The sequence below is a fragment of the Crocuta crocuta genome, unplaced genomic scaffold (assembly GCF_008692635.1).
Source record: "Crocuta crocuta isolate KB4526 unplaced genomic scaffold, BGI_CrCroc_1.0 scaffold216, whole genome shotgun sequence".
Lineage (NCBI taxonomy): Eukaryota > Metazoa > Chordata > Mammalia > Carnivora > Hyaenidae > Crocuta > Crocuta crocuta.
In genome coordinates this window covers 594,322-618,276 of record NW_027531504.1, presented here as the reverse complement: position 1 = coordinate 618,276, position 23,955 = coordinate 594,322, and the positions used below count along the sequence as shown (strand labels likewise).

General features: G+C 39.0%; 1 protein-coding gene across 1 annotated transcript in view; it reads right to left on the bottom strand.

Annotated features, from left to right (window-relative positions):
* Positions 1-23,955, bottom strand: part of GNPTAB (N-acetylglucosamine-1-phosphate transferase subunits alpha and beta) — a 91,715-nt gene that overhangs the window by 52,189 nt on the left and 15,571 nt on the right. Inside the window, exons 2-3 of the mRNA XM_077772153.1 lie at positions 8,333-8,418; positions 1,101-1,220 (exon numbers count right to left, since the gene is read on the bottom strand). Coding sequence (XP_077628279.1) covers positions 1,101-1,207 — 107 coding nt within the window. The 5' untranslated portion in view covers positions 1,208-1,220; positions 8,333-8,418. The remainder of the gene's footprint in view (positions 1-1,100; positions 1,221-8,332; positions 8,419-23,955) is intronic.

Genomic DNA, 23,955 nt, shown 5'->3' with positions numbered 1-23,955 from the left:
ATTATCACATAGCTCCTACAGTAACCATAAAAATTGATTTAAGCTTGTATGTTTTACTACTAAAATATTGTACGAGGCTGCCAGAGTCATTTTCATGCACTGGGAAGGTCTCTGACACAAAGAGAGAGAGAAAATTTGTTGCAGTATAACTTCACCAATGACCTGCAACTGGGAGCACCCGTAATATTTGTGAAGAAATAAATGAAGAAATGGAGAAATTCTCAGCAAATGCTAAGGAATCAGAAGAAAAGTTATATCAGCCAGATCTCTAGCTCTTAAGGTTCTCCATTCAAGTGTATTGTACCTTTCTCAGATAATTAACTAAAATGGTCAAAATTCCACATATAAAAAATTAGCAGTTTCTAATACCATATTGTATGATTTGATATTAAAAGGGGTAAAAAGAACATACTTTGTACTGTATCAAATGGAAAAAAGTTAAGTCTGGAAGCCTGCTTTATTTTTCAAAGGAAAAAAACTTTTTTGCATAACAACACCTTATTTCATGAAGGTATCACGCCTGGAACTCAGACAGAGTAAGAAGCAGGAACCCAGAGGAAGCTCCTTTCCTTTCAGGCCCTCAGAGAGCAAGGCATCACTAGAACGGCATAGTCATAAAACGGCCATCTAACAAAGTGGCTGAGTCCTCATTGGGCACCAAGAAATAAGGGTTGGACACATGACTGACAAAATCTTATAATGGCACAAATGTGAGATGCAGGTTTTTGTTTGGATTAGCAATGTGAACATCACCCTACCCTTCTGAAATGCACTGTTACTTATATTCATAGAAGTGTGTGTGTGTGTGTGTGTGTGTGTGTGTTTTAACTCCAATTATATATTGTTATTTTCTTTTTAAGTTCCATTTATTTTGAGAGAGAAGTGGGGGGAGGGGAGGAGAGGGCGAGCATGTGCACATGAGGTGGAGGGGCAGAAAGAGAGAGAATCCCAAGCAGGCTCTTCACTGTCAGTGTGGAGCCTGATGTGGGGCTCAAAACTGTGAGATCATGACCTGAGTGGAAATCAAGAGTCAGACGCTTAACTGACTAAGCCACCCAGGTGCCCCAGTGTGTGTTTTGTTTTTAAAAGATCGATTTTACCTCATTGCTTTCTGCTCCTCCTCCATCTGTTCTCGGACTTGCTGTAGCTCCTTCAGTAGTTCAAGATCGGTGCCATTCACCCAGGTATAAACCACATCAATCGGCATGGGCAGACAGAGCCTAGGGCAAAGCCACAGGTCCTTCAGCTTACATGTGTTTTTCCAATACATTTAGGAGTAAGAGTATGTAACAGGGTTTAAACTCAAAGATTATGAAAAAAAATCAATGAAAAAGTAATCCAACCAGCTGGAGCTGAGAGACTCTTTGTTGAGAACTTTCTCTGCAAGATGCATGCAGATAATTTCTGCAGTTTTGCACCATTTAATCCTCACAACCACCCTGTAAAGAAGCCGCCATCACTCCACTTTTAAGACTGTCGGGAGTCCCAGAAGCTCAGCTTACAAGGCTACATGCTCAGTTTGACAAACAAGGGTGATGCAATGCAAATGCAGCCAAACAGAGAAAAGAAGTTAAAAGCAAAACAAAATTACCAAAAAGGACCTATCCAACAGTCCATAATGAAGACCTAAACCTAATTAATGCTGCAGCCTTCTAATTCCCTGCTGCCAAGCCCAGCCCCTCCCAACCTTCCTCACCCTGCCTTGCTTTTTCTTATTTTCATAGCACTTACCACCTTTCTAACATATAAAATAATTAACTTGTTACATACACTGGTAATTGTACATGTCCCTCCCCCAGAATGTAAGCTCCAAGAGGGCAGGAAACTTTCTTGTTTTGTTCCTTAAATTATCTAATCAATTAGAAAAGTGCCCAGCATACAGGCACTCAGTATTTGTTCAATGAATCAATGATTTATATACATATATGTATGAATATATATATATATATATGAGACACTAGCACCGACCTTCCTGAAACTACTCACTGTTTTTCCTTGTTTATCTTTTCCTCAAAATAAGGAGTGAGGCAGGCATCTAATTCTTGAGTATCCAACCTAAGCCTCATGTTAGTGTTCTGTTCAGGTTTTACCCCGGCTGAAAGCTCTCTTCCCCTTTCTTTTACCAACTTAACCAAAATCCTCCCCACCTTTCCGGTCTACTTCAGATGTATGATATAAAAGTTCATTATGATGCATAGGCAGGTGGCATTTCAGCAAAGATGTGAAGGAAGAGAGGAAGCAAGCCATGTGAGTAATGGGGGAAGAATGGTCCAGAGAATGGGAAGTGTGCAAATGTTCTGAGGCAGACACCCAACAGGCACAATCAATGAACCAGAGGCCAGTGTGGCACAGACAAGGGGAGCAAAAGGAAGAGCATAAGAGAATATGAGGGTCAAAGAGGAACCAGGGACCCAGAGCTTCACAGGAAAAATCAGGAATCACCTCATACTCAGACATATGTGATAGCTGAGCATCTACCAACCTTCCTGTTAATGTTCACCACTGTCTGCAGAATAAAATGTCAACTCCTCCATAATGTGCCCCTTGTGCTCTACACACTCCCAACTGTTTACCCAAGCAGGCTAAGACTTGCAAGCTTTTGTGCCTATGAACGTGCCTCTCCCGCTGCCTAAAATATCCTCTTTCATGCTTCACCGAACCATTTCCTCCTTCCCCAATTGCCCTCTTCCCTCACCTCCCACAAAGAGAATGTACTGCTTACCACACAGTTTCATTGTACTCTGTACACTAAGGAACCCTTAGCACACTATTTTGTACTAGTTTTTATGCATGTCTATCATCCACTAGATGGAGTATCTCTAGGGCAGAAATGGTACGATGCATTCTGTGCCGGGCTTCAATTACTTCCTCTTTCCCGTTATCTTCAGACTCTCTCCTCACCATAAGTTACAGTATATGAAAGCTTCCTCAGCTAGGTTTCTTATGCATTTATTATACCAGTGGTTCTCGAATGTTAGCAGGCATCAGAATCACCTCTGGGCATGTAAAAACAGATTGCCGGGCTCCATCCCCAGAGTTTCTGACTTATTAGGTCTGGAGCAGGGCCTGAGAATTCGCATTTCTAACAAGATCCCAGGTACTGCCAATGCTGCCAGTCCAGAAATCCACTCTGAGAACGAATGAATTACATGTAGGTTGTAGTTCACAATTTTAAATTAAAAAAAAAAAAAAAAAAGACCTTCCCCCACTAAAATGCCAGTTCTACATGAGGTCAGTGAGTTCCTCTTGTTCATCATGAGATGCCTAAAAATAGGGCCTGGTATATGAGTGAGATTTAACATATACTCGTTGGCTAAATTAAAACTCTAAGTTCATTCCCTCAACATATACATCAGTTTTTTCCATAAGTAAGTAAGTAAGAAAGAAAGAAAGAGAGGGAGGGAGGGAAGAAGAAAGAGGAAGGAAGGAAGGGAAAAAAAGAAAAAGAAAGAGAGAAAGAAAGAAAGAAAGAGGTTTTATATTACCTACATCTAAATTATCCAAGGTCATCTCACTCTCAATTTCTCAGACTAAGAATTAATTTTAAAAAACTGCTTAGATGACATATTTTTAAACAATTTTTTTTAAAGAACTGCACATTCCAAAGATATCCTATAAAAGTGATTATCTGCTATTAAAGATTTTTTAATAGAATCAAAGGATATCCATACATGTTCATTTGGGGAAATAAGTATATAATGGATTGATGTACTGGCTCTTCTAATAAGGTTGCATTACAAGATTAATTTAATTCTCTGGTGTTAAACTAACAAACTAAGGAGATCATGTGATCTGCCCCAGATCAGTGAGTCAGTTGTTTTTCTACTATTAGACATGGCCACAATGAGTTTGAGTCTTTCTTTCTGACCACAAGCCCACTATATCTTAGTTTCCAGATGAAAGAAAGCCTTTGTCTTAGAGCTGAAGACTAAATAAGTCACCTGTGACTCAGAACCAAAGCCATGGTGACAATAATACAGCTTTTATTTTAGTCAGTTTGGTTTAAGTGAATACACAGGCACTATGACATGTAAAGGATACCATGAATGTAGTCCTTTGGTTCTACGTTCTATAAAGTAGGTATGAAAACCCAGAATTTAAATGGTATCTTAGTGCCAAAGAAGCCCAGGCTGACTTAATGCCTCACAATTAGTAGCAACAGATAATTTACATATTCACTTGTTACTGACATATAGAATGGACTCTTCTTTTAAAGGGGCGCCTGGGTCACTCAGTCAGTTAAGTGTCCCACTTTGGCTCAGCTCTCTGCTGGGCTCACTGCCATCAGTGCAGAGTCCCACTTTAGATCCTCTGTCTCCCTCTCTCTCTGCCCCTTCCCTACTCATACTCTCTCTCTCAAAAATAAAGAAAACATTTAAAAAAAAACCATTTCAAATAACATTAAAAAGACTTGCAGTGAAACTCGCAAAATGATGAAAACTCCCTATAAACATTATGGTATTTTAAAATATATTTGAACATGTGATATGTTATATATATGATCTATTTACTGGTCATCTTCAAAATTAGTCAGTTTTGAAATATCCTAATATAAAAATCAAACTATATTTTAACGCAATCTAAAATTAGGAGGAGAAATATTTAACACACATACACAAAATTTTTCAGAAAGAGAACAAGAATGGTTAATTAAAACTGCTGACCTCAGTATCTGGATTTTCTAAAGCTATTTTTCCTTCTAAAATTTTGATGCTCCCTCAGGGCAGGGATTCATGCAACTGTACCATCAGTGCCTAGCACAGCATAAGGCTCAGTAGGTTTAATAAACACCTGATAAATATTTGATTTAAAAAACAATCCATTTTGAGCTTTTCTTAGGAAAATCAGCTAAAATGAAAATGAAGAAGTAGGAAAATTGTATTTCATCAAGAATCCGTTAATGCACTAGTTCTCAAAGTGTAGCCACCAGACCAGCAGCTTCGGTACCACCAGTGAAATGTCATGTCATTATTAGAAATAAAAATTCTCTGAGGCCCTGTGAGACCTCCAGATGCAGAAGCTCTGGAGGTGGGGGGAACTGCATCTTCTCAAGCCTTCCATGGGATTCTGCTGCACACTAAGGTTTTAAGAACTGCTTTGTGAAAGAAATGGTTCTCTACCAACTTTTTACTCTCCAGACCCTTCACATTTAAAAATTAAGGACCCGCCAAAAGCTTTTATTTATAGACTGTAACTATTCACATTTACCATCTTTGAAAATAAAGCAGACACTTTAAATTCATCTTAAAATGAATTAAGAAGAAATAATATTCTCTAAAACAAAACAAAACGAGTGAGAAGAGAGGCACTGTTACACTTTTCTGTCAGTCTCGTTAATGACTTCATAGAAGAGAACAAGCACCTTGGATCTTCTGTGTTCAATCTGTTCACACGTGTTGTTTTGGCTGAAGGATAAAGACGACCCAGGCTCACACAGATAATGTAGTTGGAAAGGGGAGCTGTATTTTAATAGCTTTTTCAGGTAACAGTAGGCTTTCTTCTCTGATCCTACCAACATAAGTAGTAGTTACTTAAAAATTCATTGCAGTGTGGAATGTGAAGCCACATTAAGGAACTTTTTGTGCTTTTTACACTGAAATCCATTGTTCTTTCTTACACTTTGAATGACTTTTTTATGCATGTAAGATTTCGTAACACCTGTAACGATCTTGTAACAATGTGTTGGTTATCACATTTGAAAATAACAGCTTACTTAGTTACACAGATCAGCCAAATGGTGACATATTTCCTTAAGTTTCTTATATAATATTAATGAATGTGGTTTTTTTGGACAATGCACAGATCTAACCAGAGGAGTCTTTATGATACTGTGAACCTGTTAAGCTCACAGTGATAGATACAAGTTTCTCAAGTTCTAATTCACATTTGAAAGCTCAAATTTGCGGCCCCTGGGTGGCTCAGTCGGTTAAGCGTCCGACTTCGGCTCAGGTCATGATCTCACGGTTCGTGGGTTCGAGCCCCGCATCGGGCTCTGTGCTGACAGCTAGCTCAGAGCCTGGAGCCTGCTTCGGATTCTGTATCTCTCTCTCTCTCTGACCCTCCCCTGCTCACGCTGTCTCTCTCTCTCTCTCAGAAATAAATAAAACATTGAAAGCTCAAATTTTACCACTGGCAACGAATACTATTATTCATTATCCTTCAAGAGATAGAACTGCTTTGTTCACTGTCAAAAAAACATCTGTCAAATGACTAAGTGTAAGTAAGCATAACTGTCAACTGTCCTTTTAAGTTACGACAGTGGTGCCCCATGAAACAGGGCTGGTCTAGGAAAAACCACACCGGGCTTTTCCTCAAGACAATCATCATACAGTCAGTGCATTCCATCCCATGGATCATTAATAAGATGTGTGGCCAAAGGGTCAAGATATAATCAAATTAATAACTTTTAGTGCTTCAAGAGCTTTTTTAAGTGAAACTAGCTTTTATCTTACCCCTGCAAATATGGGGTGGTGAAGAATACAATGACTCACACAAGGTGTGGCAATTTTACCCACCACTGCTTTTACACCACCAGTGCAAATGTCAGCACAAATAACACCTTGGAACTGATATTAAAAAAATAGGTTTGATTTTGTAAATCCTTAGACTCTTTGAAAACTGTTTTTAAGAGGAAAAAACTGTTTTTTCCTAAGAGGAAAGCCTAGAGTTTCCCTACTTCACTAATTACTTGCTTATAAGCCATTCTCCCTACTAGCCTGTGAAATTCTTTACCACAGATAGTTATATCTCAGTGTCTAAAACAGAGTAAGGCTTAAAGATTCCTTTTTTGTTAAAGGGAGAAAATTCAGGAATGTCATTCACACACAGGGCACTGAGCAAAGAGTAAAGCTCTACATCAATTCAAAGAATCCCATAGCCCTTCCTCCCTGAGATGGTCAGGACTATAACAATGTATATATATAATAAGCACACTACTTTTAACAACCATTTATTTGATAGAAACCACAAAGGGACTCATAAAAAGTGAACAGAGGGACAAGGAAGTGCTTCTAAGCAGGGAGCAAGGGCTCCAGAGGAATTGGTGGTGCAGTCTAGAGATGAGAACTATCCTCAAGGGAAAATGGACACTCAGGATCAAGGGAGGTTTTTGGTTATGGCCTCTGACATTTAGACTCCAGTCTAGCAAGGTTAACTACTCCTGTTAGCTACCCCACATTTGTTCTGGTCACCTTGGCCCTGTAACTGGCTGTGCACCATCACAATGGAAGAGAATCAATAAATACTGCATAAAATAAACAAATAAAAAATAAAGAGAACTCCATTTATTTTTTAAAGTTAGAATGATGATTACCAAAAGAATCATTAACAAAAATTCATTAACAGGGGCACCTGGGTGGCTCAGTCAGTTGAGCACCCGACTCTTGATTTCATGGTTTGTGAGATCAAGCCCCGTGTTGGCTCTGTGCTGACAGCATGGAACCTGCTTGGGATTCTCTCTCTGCCCCTTCTCTACTTTCGCTCTGTTTCTCTCTCTCTCTCAAAATAAATAAATTAACTTAAAAAAAATCATTAACAACAGTTCCTCTAGATGAGGGGAAATTCAAAATAGAATGGAGAGGCTTAACTTTTTATGTACTGTTTGAACTGTTTTCAACCACAGATGTAAACTGCTTTTATGATATAAAACAATATAAGTAATAATTTTATAGATAAAAACCAAAAAGAGCCTGTGCAAACCACTTTAGCTGCAAGAAGGGAAGGCAGATGTGGGGAAAGATTAATTTCACTCTGAGGTCTGTCTTATGGGGGAGGAAAAAAAACTCCAAGGAAAAGAAAGGTTGAAGACAGCATCTAAGAGTGGCTGCATCAGGAAGCTTGCCCTTAAAGAGAAAAAGACCCAATCTGTAAGGTTTGCTCCTCCTCACAGTGAGGCAGCAAGATATGGTGACCACAGGGGTAGGTGGGGGGGGTCAATCCCAGGGGCTTCCACAGAATGGTCCTGGTTAACAGAGTGAGGTCAACAGGAGAATACTGGCCAGAGTAGCCAGCCAGTTTCTTCATCCTGCAGGCGGATGGAATTACCTTTACCTAACAGAACTGGGACAATGATAAAATGAGATCATGTAACTCAAAGTACTCAATAAACTGCAAGGAAAGATTACTCTCTGGGAATCAGATTTTTCAACCATAAAATGTAAGGAGGGACTACAAGATTCCTTCAGATAGGAGTAGCCTTGAATAAGTTAAACCATATCTACATTTGGAAGGACTCCTCCCCCCGCCCCAACCTGAACTGTTATATTTAAAGCAAGAGTTATCTCATGACTCATCATCTGAGTTCAAATAATCTCCAAAAGTGATCTCTTCTTACCGATTTTGAAAGGACTTTCCAGCAATATTGTCTCTGTAGGAATCAAACAAAACATGGTACTGATCCCGGCTCCATTCCAGAACCACCTAAGGGGAAAATAAAAAGAAACATTGTTTCTCTGTACCAAATAAATAACTTTCATTTCATTTCAATTTCATTAAGAATCAGTAAAGGAATAGGTAAAGCAATCAAAATTCACCCAGTGCCAACTCATGTATACCAGACACTGTGTTCGACCCAGATAAAAAGCTACAATATAAGGATAGTTATACAGATATATAAATAAAAGCTATAGCTACTGGCCTGTGGAAGGGGAGGGGAGTTAAAGAGAGTCTTATAGAATGAGAAGGGGACAATGCCACAAGAGAATGTTCAAAGGCTGAGAAGCAGCCAGGGCGAGTTGTTTCAGGGCAACAGTGCAGTTAGCTTTGGCCGGAGCTAAGGAGAGTAAGTGGAGAGAACAGGGCTGAGAAGAGAAATCAGGCCTTGACTGTGCTGTGCCCTGTGTGCCTCAGAAAGCAGAAGCCTTGAAGGATTTTCAGGCAAGCAACATGATCCATTCAAAACTTTGGAGACTCTCCTCATAGCACAGAACAAAACTAATGCAGAAGAGATTGACAAGATATGAAGCCTTACTACCTATGAAGTTTCAGATGATAACCTCGCACAGAAGTCTTCAGATAGGAGCTCCCTCATGCCTGGACGAGAAACCCATAAGCCCACCCATATGTGCCCCATTTTCTTCTTCACTCCCTTCACCATAGAGGAAGTGTCCCTCCTCCTTGCAAACATCACATCTCTCTCCACTTGCTCTGGATCTCACCAACTCATCTTAAGACCTTGCCTCCTCTCTTTTCCTCTCAATAGGATTGTTCCCATCAGCATATAATCTCTGGGAAAGCCTCCCCTTCACTCCACACACTCTGCCAGCTGGTCCTCTGTTCCAAATTCTTTCAAGGGCAAATATCTTTAGAGAGTCACCTCCTACGCTCTCTTCACCCTTTAGCCTACTCCAATATCACTTCTGCCCTCGCCACATCAGTGTTCTTACCAATGCCTCTATGTTGTCGAATCCAGTAGCATCGACATTTTTGTCCTCTCTATCTTACTCAGTTGGTAGTGGCTGCCCAGTTCCTCCCTACTGATTCACTTGGTTCTCCTCCCATCACTCTGGTGACTCCTTTTCAGTCTCCTTTGCCAGGTCATGTTCTTCTATCTGACCTTCAAATGTGTCCTTCCACTCTATTCCTCTTCCTGGAATGCCCTCCTTCCTGCCAAGGCTGCTTCTGGCTTCCTACACTACAAATCCTAGAATGTATGGCCCTGCTACACTCACATGACTATGCGGTTGGGGGGAATCAATTAGATTCCGTTCCAGCCAGCAGAAAGGAGAGACAGGGAATGAAATGCCCCTCCATTAAGGAAACTTCTTGGAAGTAGCACCTACCATTTCTGTTCTCACTGGCCAGAATGCAGTCACATGACAACATGTGGCTACAGGAGAGGCCTCGTGGACCCATGTGCCCAGCTACAACTGAGCAGTTCTTTGCACGGTATTCAGGCTTTCAACATCTGGCCTCTGCCTATCTTTACAGACTTTACTTCACTGGGCTACTTCATAAACACCATAAATACAACTAATAATCCTCCCATCATTCAATGTACTGATTTAAAAACTTAGGGTCTGATGTGCCTCGTACTGGGTTTACAAAAAGAAATAAGTTCCTTGACTTCAAGAAACTATAGCTAGTGATTAATAGAAACATTTACTGCTGGCTACAACTGCACTGAAGGAAGACACTTAAGACTTCCCTGAAGAAGCAATGTTAACAGTCTTAAAGGATGAGCTAACATCAGTTCAGCTAGGGGACAGGGGGTGTGTTAGAGGATCTGCTACCAGACTGAATGGGGTGGGGGGTGAAGAAGGGAAAGAGAAGCAAAAGTCATTGCCAGATTTCCAGTACTTCTATTATGAGTGACTGAAGAGACAGTGGGGCCACTAAATGACATGGGAGGTGTAGCAGGATGAGAGCTGGTGGGCTCCCTATTTTAGTCATGGTAGATTTGAGGCCATATATGCATCCAACTGGCCTCTCCAACTGGACTGGAAATTCCAAGAGGAGTGGGAATGAGCTCTACTTTAGTATCACACATAGCACCAAACCCAATGGCAGGCATATAGCTATAAAATGCCATCTTCCTTGCTAAGTACTGAATATATATTTTTCATAATATGATTGTATTGATTTAGATCAACTAATTGAGCTCAAACAGAAGTGACTCTCCATTAATATCCCTACATAGCTGCAAAAGGACAACTAGTATATCTATTATTTTTACAAAATAAGCCACACACAAAAAAATAAAGCTCAGTATCATTGCTCTTGGCTAGCAGGGCTACCTAGAAGATGGGGAGATAATATCAGAGAGGGCACACTTCACAGTGGCTGAGAGATGCTGACGTGCTGTTTTAACACAACGTGCCTTCCTTCATCAGAAAAATTAATCTCACCATCTCCAAACCACTTTGGTGTATCAGAAAGAACAGCAGCAGCAAAAGGTCCTTATCTAACACATTTAGGAATGCTCGTATCAGCCCAGAGCTCTGCACACTACTAGGGGAGATAGTAGGAATGCTGGGTTATGTCTTGGGGACATGGGGGCCTCATCTCACTTTTATGAGACCTTAAGCAAGTTCTCTGATCTCTTTAGGCTGTTTCTTCATCTGTTTTACAGATGTGACGAGGGTCTGACCAAATTGTCCTTGAAATCCCTTCCAGCCCTTAGAACATATGACAGAAGGAGGTACAGGGCTATGTGACTGCACTGTGACTGGCACAGTTTTTTCCCTGCACCCACAGGTCAACACCATTGGGATACCATGTCTCTTCTCTTCTTGTCTTCAGCCTCCTTTAGGTCTTTGGTCCCAGGACCTACCCCATCAACACTGAAACTGGATTCTCTTCCATCATAACCACTTCCCTCTTCTGCTTAATCCCAACTGTCAGCTAAACCCTATTATGGAAATCTTGCCAAATTCTTTAAATCAATGAGTAATGTGCTAATGGGGGATCAAAAAGGAGCCTTGAAAATGAAATAAAAATCATCTAAGGGCTAGAGTATGATCATTTTCCTATACTATCAAGAATGGAAAAGAGTAGAAATTTGAATGGGCAATTATCAAATTATTTATTGTGGAGTAAATTCTACAAATATAAACACCTTTCAAACAACAAAGAAGCCAAAATAGACTTAAACTTGCAATTAGATCTTGTTTTCAAGAGCCATTATTAGCAATAAACAAAAGATCAAAGGAAAAGGCTGAAGAAACACTATACTGTAAAATCAAGTTTATTTTCATCCACAAAGCTTTTCTATACTCCTTAGCCCGACCTGAATGCTTCCTTCTCAGAACTTTAACTTGTCTCCACGGCTTAGTTGGAAGTTAATTATTCACTGCCCTTAGCATTGGTTGCCTTGCAATCCCTTAGCTTTTTTATTGTTATTTACTATCCCCCTCATGGTAGCATCTTGTCAGAGCAATGGAGTTATAAACTACTTGAAGGTACAGAACTACTTACAGTTCTACTTATTGTCAATTCATACCCAGCACAATGTATTATATACCATCTTGTTCTTCTTAAGTATTATCTGGTTACAGCGGTAGTGGCAGAAGACTGGATTTGGGAATATGGGGCACCTCCAGGGGAAGAACCCCCTCAGCTCTTCTATTTAGCAGCTGTGTAACCTACGGTGCTCAATTTCCTCAACTATGAACTAAGTACAAAGTGTATGTCATCAGTCTGTTGTGTTGCTGCAGAAGGACATGATTGTAAACAAAAGGTATGAGGAAGGTACCAGGCATGTTAGAAGTCTTGGGTAAAGAAAGCATATCTTCCCGAATCATCATTTTTATAATGGTAAGACATTTAAAATATTATATTGGTAGCAATACAAAATTTTTATGGAGGAAAATAGAAAATTGATGTGATTTTTAAAGACAAAATGTTGGTCTTCAAAAAATTTACCACTTACCATTTTGAGCGATCCCCGTATTCCCCCCACACCTCCTCTCTACACTGTTCTCTTCAGAGTATTTACTTTCTTCTGCTATTAAAAGTAGTTTGTTGGTAAAAGTTAAGACACAATGAACTAAAATACTACTTATTAAAATACAATATGAGCTCTGAAATCCACTAAAACAATATATTATTAATAAAGTACTGTAAAAAATAATTTAAAGGCATTTTATGCTAGCTTAAAATATATATTACTTTAAGACTCCATTTTAATAATCATGGCATACAAGGTATTCCAGATCAATTGTTGATCATTTTGCACAAATTGCAGCCAAAATTAGTCTTAATGTGTGGATCACAGAGGAGAAGGGGCACGTTCATGTGTTCAGCAAGCGCCATCATGCCAGGTGCTCCTCCCGCTGAATCCCTGCAACAAGGTACTAACTGTGCGGTAGGCACTTCAATGGCTCATTTTCCAAAGAGAAGCTCCAGGCCACACAACTGTGTGATGGGGCAGAGACGTGAATCAATCCAATTCCGGAGTCCATGTTCCTGTTTAGCTTCACCAGGCTGCCTCCTCTGTTGCTAAACTACACAGAGCTTTGTCAAACATGCCTTTATAAATGTGGTCATTCAGGGGCGCCTGGGTGGCTCAGTCGGTTAAGCATTCAATTTCGGCTCAGGTCATGATCTCACGGTTCGTGGGTTTGAGCTCCTGCATCAGGCTCTGTGCTGACAGCTAGCTCAGAGCCTGGAGCCTGCTTCAGATTCTGTATCTCCCTCTCTCTCTGACTCTCCCCTGCTCACACTGTCTCTCTCTCTCTCTCTCAGAAATAAATAAAAAATAAAATAAAATAAAATAAAAGTGGTCATTCAACCAGTTCTGAAACTGGTATGTTTATCATCCTTAATTCAATGACCCAGATCTGTTTCTGTGCATGTTTCTAAATGACCAGAGTCACATAATAAGTTTATGTTTTTTCCCAGGATTTTTAGAATATCTAACAGTCCTTTAACTGGTGTGTGCAAACAAATACTAAAATTTTTAGATGATAAACTTTTTATTTTTATTTTTTTACTGTATATTTATTTTTGAGAGAGACAGACAGAGAGAGCAAGCAGGGGAGAGGCAGAGAGAGAGAAAGACACACGGAAACACAGAATGGGAAGTAGGCTCCAGGCTCTGAGCTGTCAGCAAAGAGGCCCAACACGGGGTTCAAACTCACAAACCATGAGATCATGACCTGAGCCAAAGTCAGATACCTAACTGACTGAGCCACCCAGGTGCCCTGATGATAAGCTTTTTAGAGTTATAAAACTGGTGCATGCTTTGGTTGAAGATTTTTATAATCACAGAACAAGCTGAAATGTATGCCTGTAGTAGAATAATAGTTAATGAGACACAAACTCCATAATCCTTTATATCAGAGAAATTCCCCAGCTAAGGAAGAAAAGAGGAAGGTTATTATCCAGAAGAGAACTGGCATGCAGTGCAATGATCATAAGATTTACATCAGAAGACATGAGTTTAAATCTGACTTATGAATAAATGATCTAGGGCATTTGTCTACTCTCAGTTTCTTCTCTTGTAGAATGAGGGAATTAATGCCACCTATTTCACATGATCTGATGAGTAAATGAGATGTGCCGATCACACAGGGCTATACAGCTCCTCCACACAAATTGTTCACAGGTTCATGCTACAATATAATTTACCTGTTTACATATCTGTCTAAACTTCCGTGAGCAACTCAAAGCCAAGAACTTGATCTCTTTATAATTTTCTTCACAGAACCTTGCACAGTGCCTCACATAAAACCAATACACATTCCAGAATGAATAAATATAACTAGTTTTACAAGGCAAACATCTTGGAACAGCTTACACGACATGGTTTTACTCCCAGACTTTCTGTTCTCAGATTCATTCCAGGATACTCAAGGTAAAAGGTAAAGGCTAGAGTTAATAAAGAGATAACAGCAGGCTAGGCACACAAGGGTATAAAACTCTCTGTAAAAGCAAATATCCCTTTCTCAATTTTTCTTTTTTTTTAAATTTTTTCAATGTTTATTTATTTTGTGAGAGAGAGAGTGCGAGCTGGGAAGGAGCAGAGAGAGAGGGAGACACAGAATCTGAAATAGGCTCTGAGCTGTCAGCACAGAGCCTGACGTGGGGCTCGAACCCACGAACCGTGAGGTCCTGACCTGAGCCGAAGTCAGACGCTCAACTGACTGAGCCACCCAGGCACCCCTCTCAATTTTTCAAGCATAGAAATGTGACATGTTACCCTGTAAAACTTAAGATGTCAGGCTCTGCAACCTCAAGCAGTAAGAACCCTTTATAACACTGACAGGGCTTTTCACATACCAATAATGATGGCAGAAGTTTATAACATTGGAAAAAAAAAACAAGTTTATAATATTCCCAGATTACAACATGATATTCATAGTTTCTGAAAAAATTTTTCATTAAGAGGTACTAAAAGAAAGACCAGATATTCTAAGTTTTATCTTTTCTACTAACCGTCCTCTTCCTTGATACCAATCAGCAAGTCAATCTGCTCATCACTATTTGGACTGCTGTGACAAAATGCTACAGGCTGGGTAGCTTGTAAACAACAGAAAGGTGTTTCTCACAATTCTAAGGACTGGGAAGACCGGGATCAAGGCACCAGCAGATGGGTGTCTGGTGAGAGCCTGCTTTCAGGTTCACAGACTGCCTTCTCCTTGTGTAGCCTTACACGGCAAGAGGGGCGAGGAAGTTCTCTGAGGTCTCTTTATAAGAGCATTAATGTCTACCTCATGACCTAATCCCTCCACCCCCACCACTAAAGGCCCTTCCTGCTAATACTATCACATTGGAGACAAGGCTTCAACAGTATAAATTTTGGAAGGACACAACCATTCAGTATGCAGCATTTCCCAATGCAAAGTGACTAAAATGAAAGATTAACTCATTTTTTATTAGGAGTTAAATGGTTATTAAAACTGGGTGAGTTCTCCCATTTCACATAAAAGAAATGATCCAAACCCAAATACATGACCACTATCTACTCAAACATTAATTAAACTCAAGAACACTTTTGCAGACCGTTTCTACATTCTTTGAATCCTTCACAAAATTAGACACACAACATATATTTGTTACACATTTTAAGGAGCACAAGATGGAAATCAGGCCTCCGTCCTCAAGGAGTTGACATCTCTGTTAAGGACTAATACTTACATGAATACTTTAGGAATATTTACCTATAAGTAAATAATATTTAGTAATATTTCAGCTTTTAAATGAGTACAGATTAAAACAGATTACTGTCAGGGAAAACAATAACTAAGGATAGGATTACTCATGACAACTTAATAAAATCTCCTTTTCTTCCAGAGAGAAAACTGAGATTTTTAAGGAAATGAATGAGCAGACAGAGAAGGAGGATTATTTGCCACAGGGATAGAAAGGAGAGCAAAACAATGAAAGAAACCATATTAAAAGGTAAAATTAAAAATGTTAAACCTTTTGATAGTAGTTCACTGTAAAACATTCATATCTAAAGGGAAAAAAACAACCTCCTACCACCACACTTAAATAATATGAAAAGGAAAAAAAAAAAACCTACCAAAGGTACTTTCAAAATGTATTCTAATTGACTTTCTGGGGTATACATAGGTTTACTTGTTATACTGGTCAGAGTTTATAGAATCACAGAATTGTATAGGATGGACTTTAAATCCAGTGCTCTACTCTGTAGCCTGTGTTTGAATCTCTGCTATAAGAGTCCTGTCAAACAGTTATCTACCTATGAGTTTAGACCTGCACTGCCCAAAATGGTATGCACTAGCCACATATGGTTATTTAAATTAAGACTAAATAAAAGTAATAAAAAGCTCAGTAACTTAGTCACACCAGCCACATTTCAAGCACTCATTGGGTTAGTGGCTACCGTATGGGACAGCTCAGAATTACAGAATACTTCATCATGCACAAAGTTCTACTGGACAGTGTTGTGGCTATTCAATCCGTAGAGTTAAACAAGAGTCACGTAAGAAGGCCCCAGTTTCGTGGTTTAAACAAGTCATTTAAACCTCTTTAAATGCCAAATGTAAAATTTAACTAATACCTTATTCTATAAGGGGTTACAAAAAACAAGCAAGCAGATATATATCCATATATTCTGACAACTACAAAGTACTATAGGAAATATAAGATATTAAGACTATGAAAACATATTGAATTTATTTAGTCCCTCAAAGGGCTTACAGCCTGCTGGGGAGACAAATGAGACAAATAATTACAATATATCATGTGGAAAATATAACCAAAATATGAAAGTATAGTTGAACCTGGTAAATATTTCCATTATAACTATTAAACCAGGGGCACATGGATGGCTCAGTCAGTTAAGCATATGACTTCGGCTCACCTCATGATTTCACAGTTCATGAGTTCAAGCCCCATGTCTGTGCTGACAACTCAGAGCCTGGAGCCTGTTTCAGATTCTGTGTCTCCCTCTCTCTCTGCTTCTCTCTCTCTCTCAAAAATAAACATTAAAAATTAAAAAAAAAAAAACTATTAAACCAAAAGCCCAAACTTGTCAAATTAAGGTTTCTTTTTTATTTTATTTTGGCAAAATTTAAATAAAATTTTATGTTAAAAAGTTTAGTGAAATGAGTAAAGTTTCACGAAATATCTGCTTGTGATAATTACTGCACTCACTTCCATCAACAAACCAATTTTATCTCATGCTATTAGTTATAAACATTTTTTAAATATGTCAAGAAGAGTATCTTTTTATGAGTCTGAAGTACAGAAAAGTCATAAATTAGTTGAAAAGTATGTCATATACTTTTAAACAGCTACAAGGCCATTTTAAAAAACTGCCCCCTTCCTGAGAGGCAATTAGCACCATATATCAAAGGACCAAACAAAATGTCTTTTGTTCTGGCTAATGCCACTTCTAGATATACACGCCAAGAAAATCATCATAGATGAGCCCAAAGACCTGAATAAATATGATAATGGCCCATTATTACTTATAAAAATAAAACCTGGGAACAGTAGTTTAATACTTAAACAACAGGTAACCGGGGAAAATAAATTATGGTACAGTCACACAAATACTATAAAGCTATTAAAAACCATATTTTCAAATACTAATTAAAAATTAGTAACTTAATTCAGTTAATAAATACTATGTGGTACCACTCTAGACTCTGAGGACACAGCAATGGCCAAAACAAAGCATACAGACTCATCATAGGATAAAGTGTTTGATAAAATATTATGTGAAAAAAAAAAAGCAACAATCAAAACTAATCAGTCTAAAGCATGATGTCAGCCAAATGGCAGAGTGAGCAACTCCAATCTCCACCCCTCACCCCTCAACCCCCAGAACACTGAAAAACAAGCAGAAACTACCAGGACAAGTAAAGAAACATATGAAATGTTCATTATATAAAATATTTAGAACAGGCAAATCCATACAGACAGGAATTAGAGGTTACCAGTCCCAAGGGGAGAATGGAATGTTACTGCTTAATAGTTAACAGAGTTAATTATTAAGGGTGATGAAAAAGTTTTGGAAATAGATAGTGGTAATGGTTGCAATACAATGAAAATGTAATTAATGCCGCTGAGTTGTACACTTAAAAACTGCTAAGATGGTAAATTTTATGTTGTTTGTGTTTTACGACACTAATTCAAAAGAAGAGTAGTCACTACAATACTCCTCCCAAAAGAGTAATTGAAGGAACATTATGAACAACTCTAAGACTACAGGTCTGAAAACTTAACTGAAATGGACCAGTTCCTTGAAAGACACAATCTACCGAAGCTCAAACATGAAACACATAACTTGAATAGGCATATAATTAAAAAAGAATATGACTCAATAATTTATAAGTTCCCAAAACAAAGCACCAGGCCCAAATAGGTTCACTGGTGATTTCTACCAAACATTTATGGAAGAAATGATACCAATTCTCTACAATCTCTTCCAGAGAACAGGAGAGGAAATACTTCCTAACTCATTCTATAAAGAAAAATATTACAAACAATATATCTCATGAACATAGATATAAAAATCCTCACTATAATGCTATCAAATCAAACCCAACAATGTACAAAAAGAATTATATACCACAACCAAGTGGTATATATTCTAGATATGAATTTTTGAATCCTGGTTCAACATTCCAAAATCAGTTAATGTAACCCATCACATCAATAGGCAAAAGAAAAATCACAGAATGATAATATGTGCAGAAAAAAGCATTTGACAAAACCCAACCTCTATTCTTGATTTTAAAAAATTGTCAACTAGGAATAGAAGGAAACTTCTTCAACTTAAAAATAATATTTACAAAAGACCTACAGTTAACATTAAACTTGATGGTGAGAAACTCAAAGCTTCCCCACTAAGATCAGGAACAAGGCAAGGATATCATCCCTCACCACTGCTTTTCTTTTTCTTTTTCTTTTTTTTTTTTTAATTTATTTCTAGGAGAGAGAGAGAACGTGAACAGGGGAGGGTCAGAGAGAGAGGGGGAGACACAGACTCTGAAATAGGCTCCAGGCTCTGAGCTGGCAGTCAGCACAGAGCCCGACGCAGGGCTCGAACCCACAAACCGCGAGACCATGACCTAAGCGAAAGTCGGCCGCTTAACCGACGAAGCCACCCAGGCGCCCCAACTTTTCAACAATATGTTGAATCCTAATTAATGCAATAACACAAGAAAAGGAAATGAAACGTATACAGTTTGAGAAGGAAGAAGTAAAATGTCTTTGTTGACAGATGACATGGTCTATGCAGAAAATCCCACAGAATTGACCAAAAAAATCTGAACCTAATAAACAGTTAGTTGCAAAATACAATGTTGCAGCACACAAAATTAATATACAAAAATCTACTGCTTTCCTAATAACAGCTATGAACAAAATGACATTTTGGGAAAGGCATAACTATAAATACAGTTTCAAAACATTTTTAAGGGTACCTGAGTAGCTCAGTTGGTTAAGCATCTGACTTCAGCTCAGGTCATGATCTCACAGTTCATGGGTTTGAACCCCACATCAGGCTCTGTGTTGACAGTGCAGAGCCTAGAGCCTGCTTTGGATTCTGTATCTCTCTCTCTCTCGGCCCTTCCCCCACTCACAGTCTGTCCGTGTGTGTGTGTGTGTCTCTCTCTCAAAAATAAACATTAAAAAAATTTTTTTTTAATTTTTTAAATCACTGATTGCCAGTGGGGAAGCAAGCAAGGACTAGGCATAGTGCAGGGTAAGGACATTATCAGGGCAATGAAACTATTCTGTGTGATAGTGTAATGGCAGATACATGATATGACAGTAAAACACAGAGAATGAATCCTAATATAATGTAACCCTAATGTTCCATCTATTTTTAGTTAATAAAAATGTATCAGGGCACCTGGGTGACTCAGTCAGTTAAGCATCCAAATCTTTTCGTTCAGGTCCTCATCTTATGGTTTGTGGGACTAAGCCACACATTGGACTCTGTGCTGACATCACAGAGACTACTTAGGATCCTCTCTCTCTCTCTCTCTCTCTCTCAAAATAAATAAATTTTTTAAAGTGTATCTTTAAGGGGAGGTCCAACGTGGTTGAGAAGTAGGGTGATCTGTACCCCCTGCATCTCTCAAAGAAGGGCTGAAGCCAAAAGACTCTGAACACCAAGAGTCTGGGAGGAAAAGAAAGGAAGTCTGCCAGAGAGAAAATGGGAAAGCCAGACAGCCCCATAGGTGGGTGATTGAGGATTGAGAACTGGGGGGAGATAAAATGGGCCATGGAGGCAAGGAGGGGAGGGCTCCCCTTCTGCAGAGAGACAAAGGGAAGAGAAAGAGCGGCTGGGGAAGCCGAGGGCTGTATCAGGACAAGAGAAAAACCTCAGACCAGGATGGAGAGGGATCCCATCATCCCATCTCTAACTGCAGGGCTTTCGTCTGACTGGGGCCGGCTGCCTTGTTCACACACCTGGGGAGGAGGGGAGTCACCTCCAGGTTCCGTGGTAGGCCAGGTGCACAGGCTGCAGCAGGAGAAACCGGTCCCCTCCCCTGAAGTGCTGCAGCACAGCCGCGGGGCCACAGATTAACACAGTGGCATCATTAACCCGTATGGAGCGGGAATTTCAAACCTGGATTAACTCTAGGTCAATTCTTGTTATTTGGATATATTCTTCCTGTTCACCTTCTTACCTCTTCCCTCCCGTTGGCTGGTTACTGTGGTTATAGGTTTGCTTAAACCAATATTTAATCCATTCTCTGGATGCATGTTTTATACCTACTTTACTTTCTCTCCCTCTGGAATAATCTGGTCATATAGTTCCTCTGGGTAACTTTATCTTTGTTTCTTTTTCCTCCCCTCCTTCCTTATTCTCCTTTCTCTCTCTTGGATTAAGCCTGTTAGCCTTTCTGCCTGGTCCCGTTCATTTATTCTTTCTCCCCGCCCTTGTCATTTCTCTCTTTGTAATATGCTCTTGCATCAGCACCACCTCCACCGTGTTCTTTACTTGTAGCTGGTGTGTCTGGTTTTTGCTTTTAGACTTTTTTTTGTTTTTTTGTTTGTTTGTTTGTTTGCTTGCTTGTTTTCTTTGTGCATTTGTGTGTTTTTGTTTCCTGTTTGTCTGTTTTCCTTTCCAGGGTTACTTCAAGGAACAAAACAAAGCATACCTGGTGGAGGATCCAAAACATCACTACGAATAGGGAAATAAAATAACCAAAGTCACAACAACAGAGAGCAAGTAACACTCTCCAAAAAACACCTCCTGAATGGCCAGGCCCTGGACAGTGTAAGAGCCCCCTTTAATACAGCAGTACTTGCAAGTGCAGAGCACATAACAAGCTTTTAAAACTTACAAGGGACAGAAAACTAGCCAAAATGATAAAATGGAAGAAATTTCCTCAAAAGAAATTCGAGAAGTGACAACTAAATAATTGATCAAAACAGACAAAGCAACATAACTGAACAATACTGGTCATAAAATTAGAATACTAGTCATAAAATTAATTGCTGGGCTTGAAAAAGACATAGAAGACAGCAGAGACTCCATTGCTGCAGAGATCAAGGATCTTAAAAATAGTCAGGATGAACTAAAAAATGCTATAAATGAGGTGCAAAATAAAATGAAGGCAGCCACAGCACAGACTGAAGAGGAAGAGGGGAGAATAGGTGCATTAGAAGATAACATTAAGAAAAAGAGGAAGCTGAGAAAAAGAGAGAGAAAATGATCCAGGATGACAAAAGGAGAATGAGAGAATTAAGTGATGCAATCAAACAGAACAATATCCGTATTATAGGAATTCCAGAAGGAGAAAGAGAAAGGAGCTGAAGAGATACTTGAACAAATCATAGCTAAAAACTCCTCCAACCTGGGGAAGAAAACAGACATTGAAATCCAAGAGGCAGAGAGAACTCCCCTCAGACGTAACTTGAATCAATCTTCTGCACCACATGTCATAATGAAACTGGCAAAATACAAGGATTAAGAGAAAATTCTGAAAGCAGCTAGGGATAAATGGGCCTTAACATACAAAGGTAGACACATAAGGGTAGTAGCAGACCTATGTACTGAAACTTGGCAGACCAGAAAGGAATGGCAGGAAATCTTCAATGTGATCAACAGGAAAAATACACAGCCAAGAATCCTTTATCCAGCAAGGTGTTCATTCAGAATAGAAGGAGAGATAAAGGTTTTCCCAAACAAACAAAAACTGAAGAAATCCATCACCACTAAACCAACCCTACAAGAAATCCTAAGGGGGACTCCATGAGGGAAGTGTTGCAAGGAACACCAAGTACCGGAGACATCACTACAAGCATGAAACCTACAGAGAACACATTAACTCTAAACCATATTTTTCAATAATAACACTGAATAAAAATGGACTAAATGCTCCAATCAAAAGACATAGGGTATCAGAATAGATAAAAAAACAAGACCCATCTATTTATTGCCTACAAAAGACTCATTTTAGGCCTTCAGATTGACACCTTTAGACACCTTCATATTGAAAGTGAGGGGATGCAAAACCACCTATCATGCTACTAGAAATCAAAAGAAAGCTGGAGTAGGCATACTTAGACAAACTAGACGTTAAATTAAAGGCTGAAACAAGAGATAAAGAAGGGCTTAATATAATAATTACAGGGTCTATCCATCAGGAAGAGCTAACAATTATAAATATCTAAGCACTGAATTCAGAAGCACCCAAATATATAAAACAATTAATCACAAACATAAGCAATCTTAGGGGGACTGTAGTACTCCATTTACAGCAATGGATACATCATCTAGACAGAGAATCAGTAAAGAAACAATGGCCCTGAACGACACATTGGACCAGATGGACTTGATAGATACATTTAGAACTCTACATCCCAAACCAGAGGACTTCACTTTCTGCTTAAGTGCACATGGTACATTCTCCAAGAGAGATCATATACTGGGTCACAAAGCAGCCTCAATAAATATAAAAGAATTGAGATCATATCATGCACACTTTCAGATCACAATGCTATGAAACTTGAAATCCACTACAGTTAAAAGTCCAGAAAACCTCCAAAAGCATGAAGGTTAAAGAACACCCTGCTAAAGAATGAATGGGTCAAGCAGGCAATTAGAGAAGAAATTTTAAAATATATGGAAGCAAATGAAAATGAAAATACAACAATCCAAACCCTTTGAGATGCAGCAAAGGCAGTCCTAAGAGGAAAATACATTGTAACCCAGCCTATCTCAAGAAACAAGAAAAATCCCCAATACAAAATCTAACAGCACATCTAAAGGAACTAGAAGCAGAACAACAAATATACCCGAAACTCAGCAAAAGGAGAGAACTAATTAAGATNCTCTCCTAGAAATAAATAAAAATATTTAAAAAAAAAAAATGAAAAGAGAAAGGACCCAAATAAATAATATCATGACTCAAAATGGATTTATTGCAACCAATCCTTCAGGTGTACAAGCAATTATCAGGGAATACTATGAAAAATTAAATACCAACAAACTGGACAACCTGGAAGAAATGGACAAACTCCTAAACACCCACACACTACCAAAACTCAAATGAGAAGAAATAGAAAATATGAACAGACCCATAACTAGTGAAGAAATTGAATTAGTTTTCAAAAATCTCCCAACTAAGAGTCCTGGACCAGATGGCTTCCCTGGGGAATTCTACCAGACATTTAAAGCAGAGTTAATACCTACTCTTCTCAGATAGCTTCCAGAAGAAGCCAGCATCACTTTGATTCCCAAACCAGACAGAGACCCAGCAAAAAAAGGAGAACTACAGGACAATATCCCTGGTGAATATGGATGCAAAAATTCTCAACAAGGTACCAGCAAACTGAATTTAACAGCATATAAAAAGAATTATTCACCATGATTAAGTGGGATTCATTCCTGGGTTGCAAGGCTGGTTCAACATTCCCAAATCAATCAATGTGATATTCACATTAACAAAAGTAAAGAAAAGAGGGGCACCTGGGTGGCTCAGTTGGTTAAGCATCTGACTTCATCTCAGGTCATAAAATCGTGGTTTGTGGGTGCAAGCCGCACATCAGCCTCTGTGCTGACAGCTTGGAGCCTGGAGC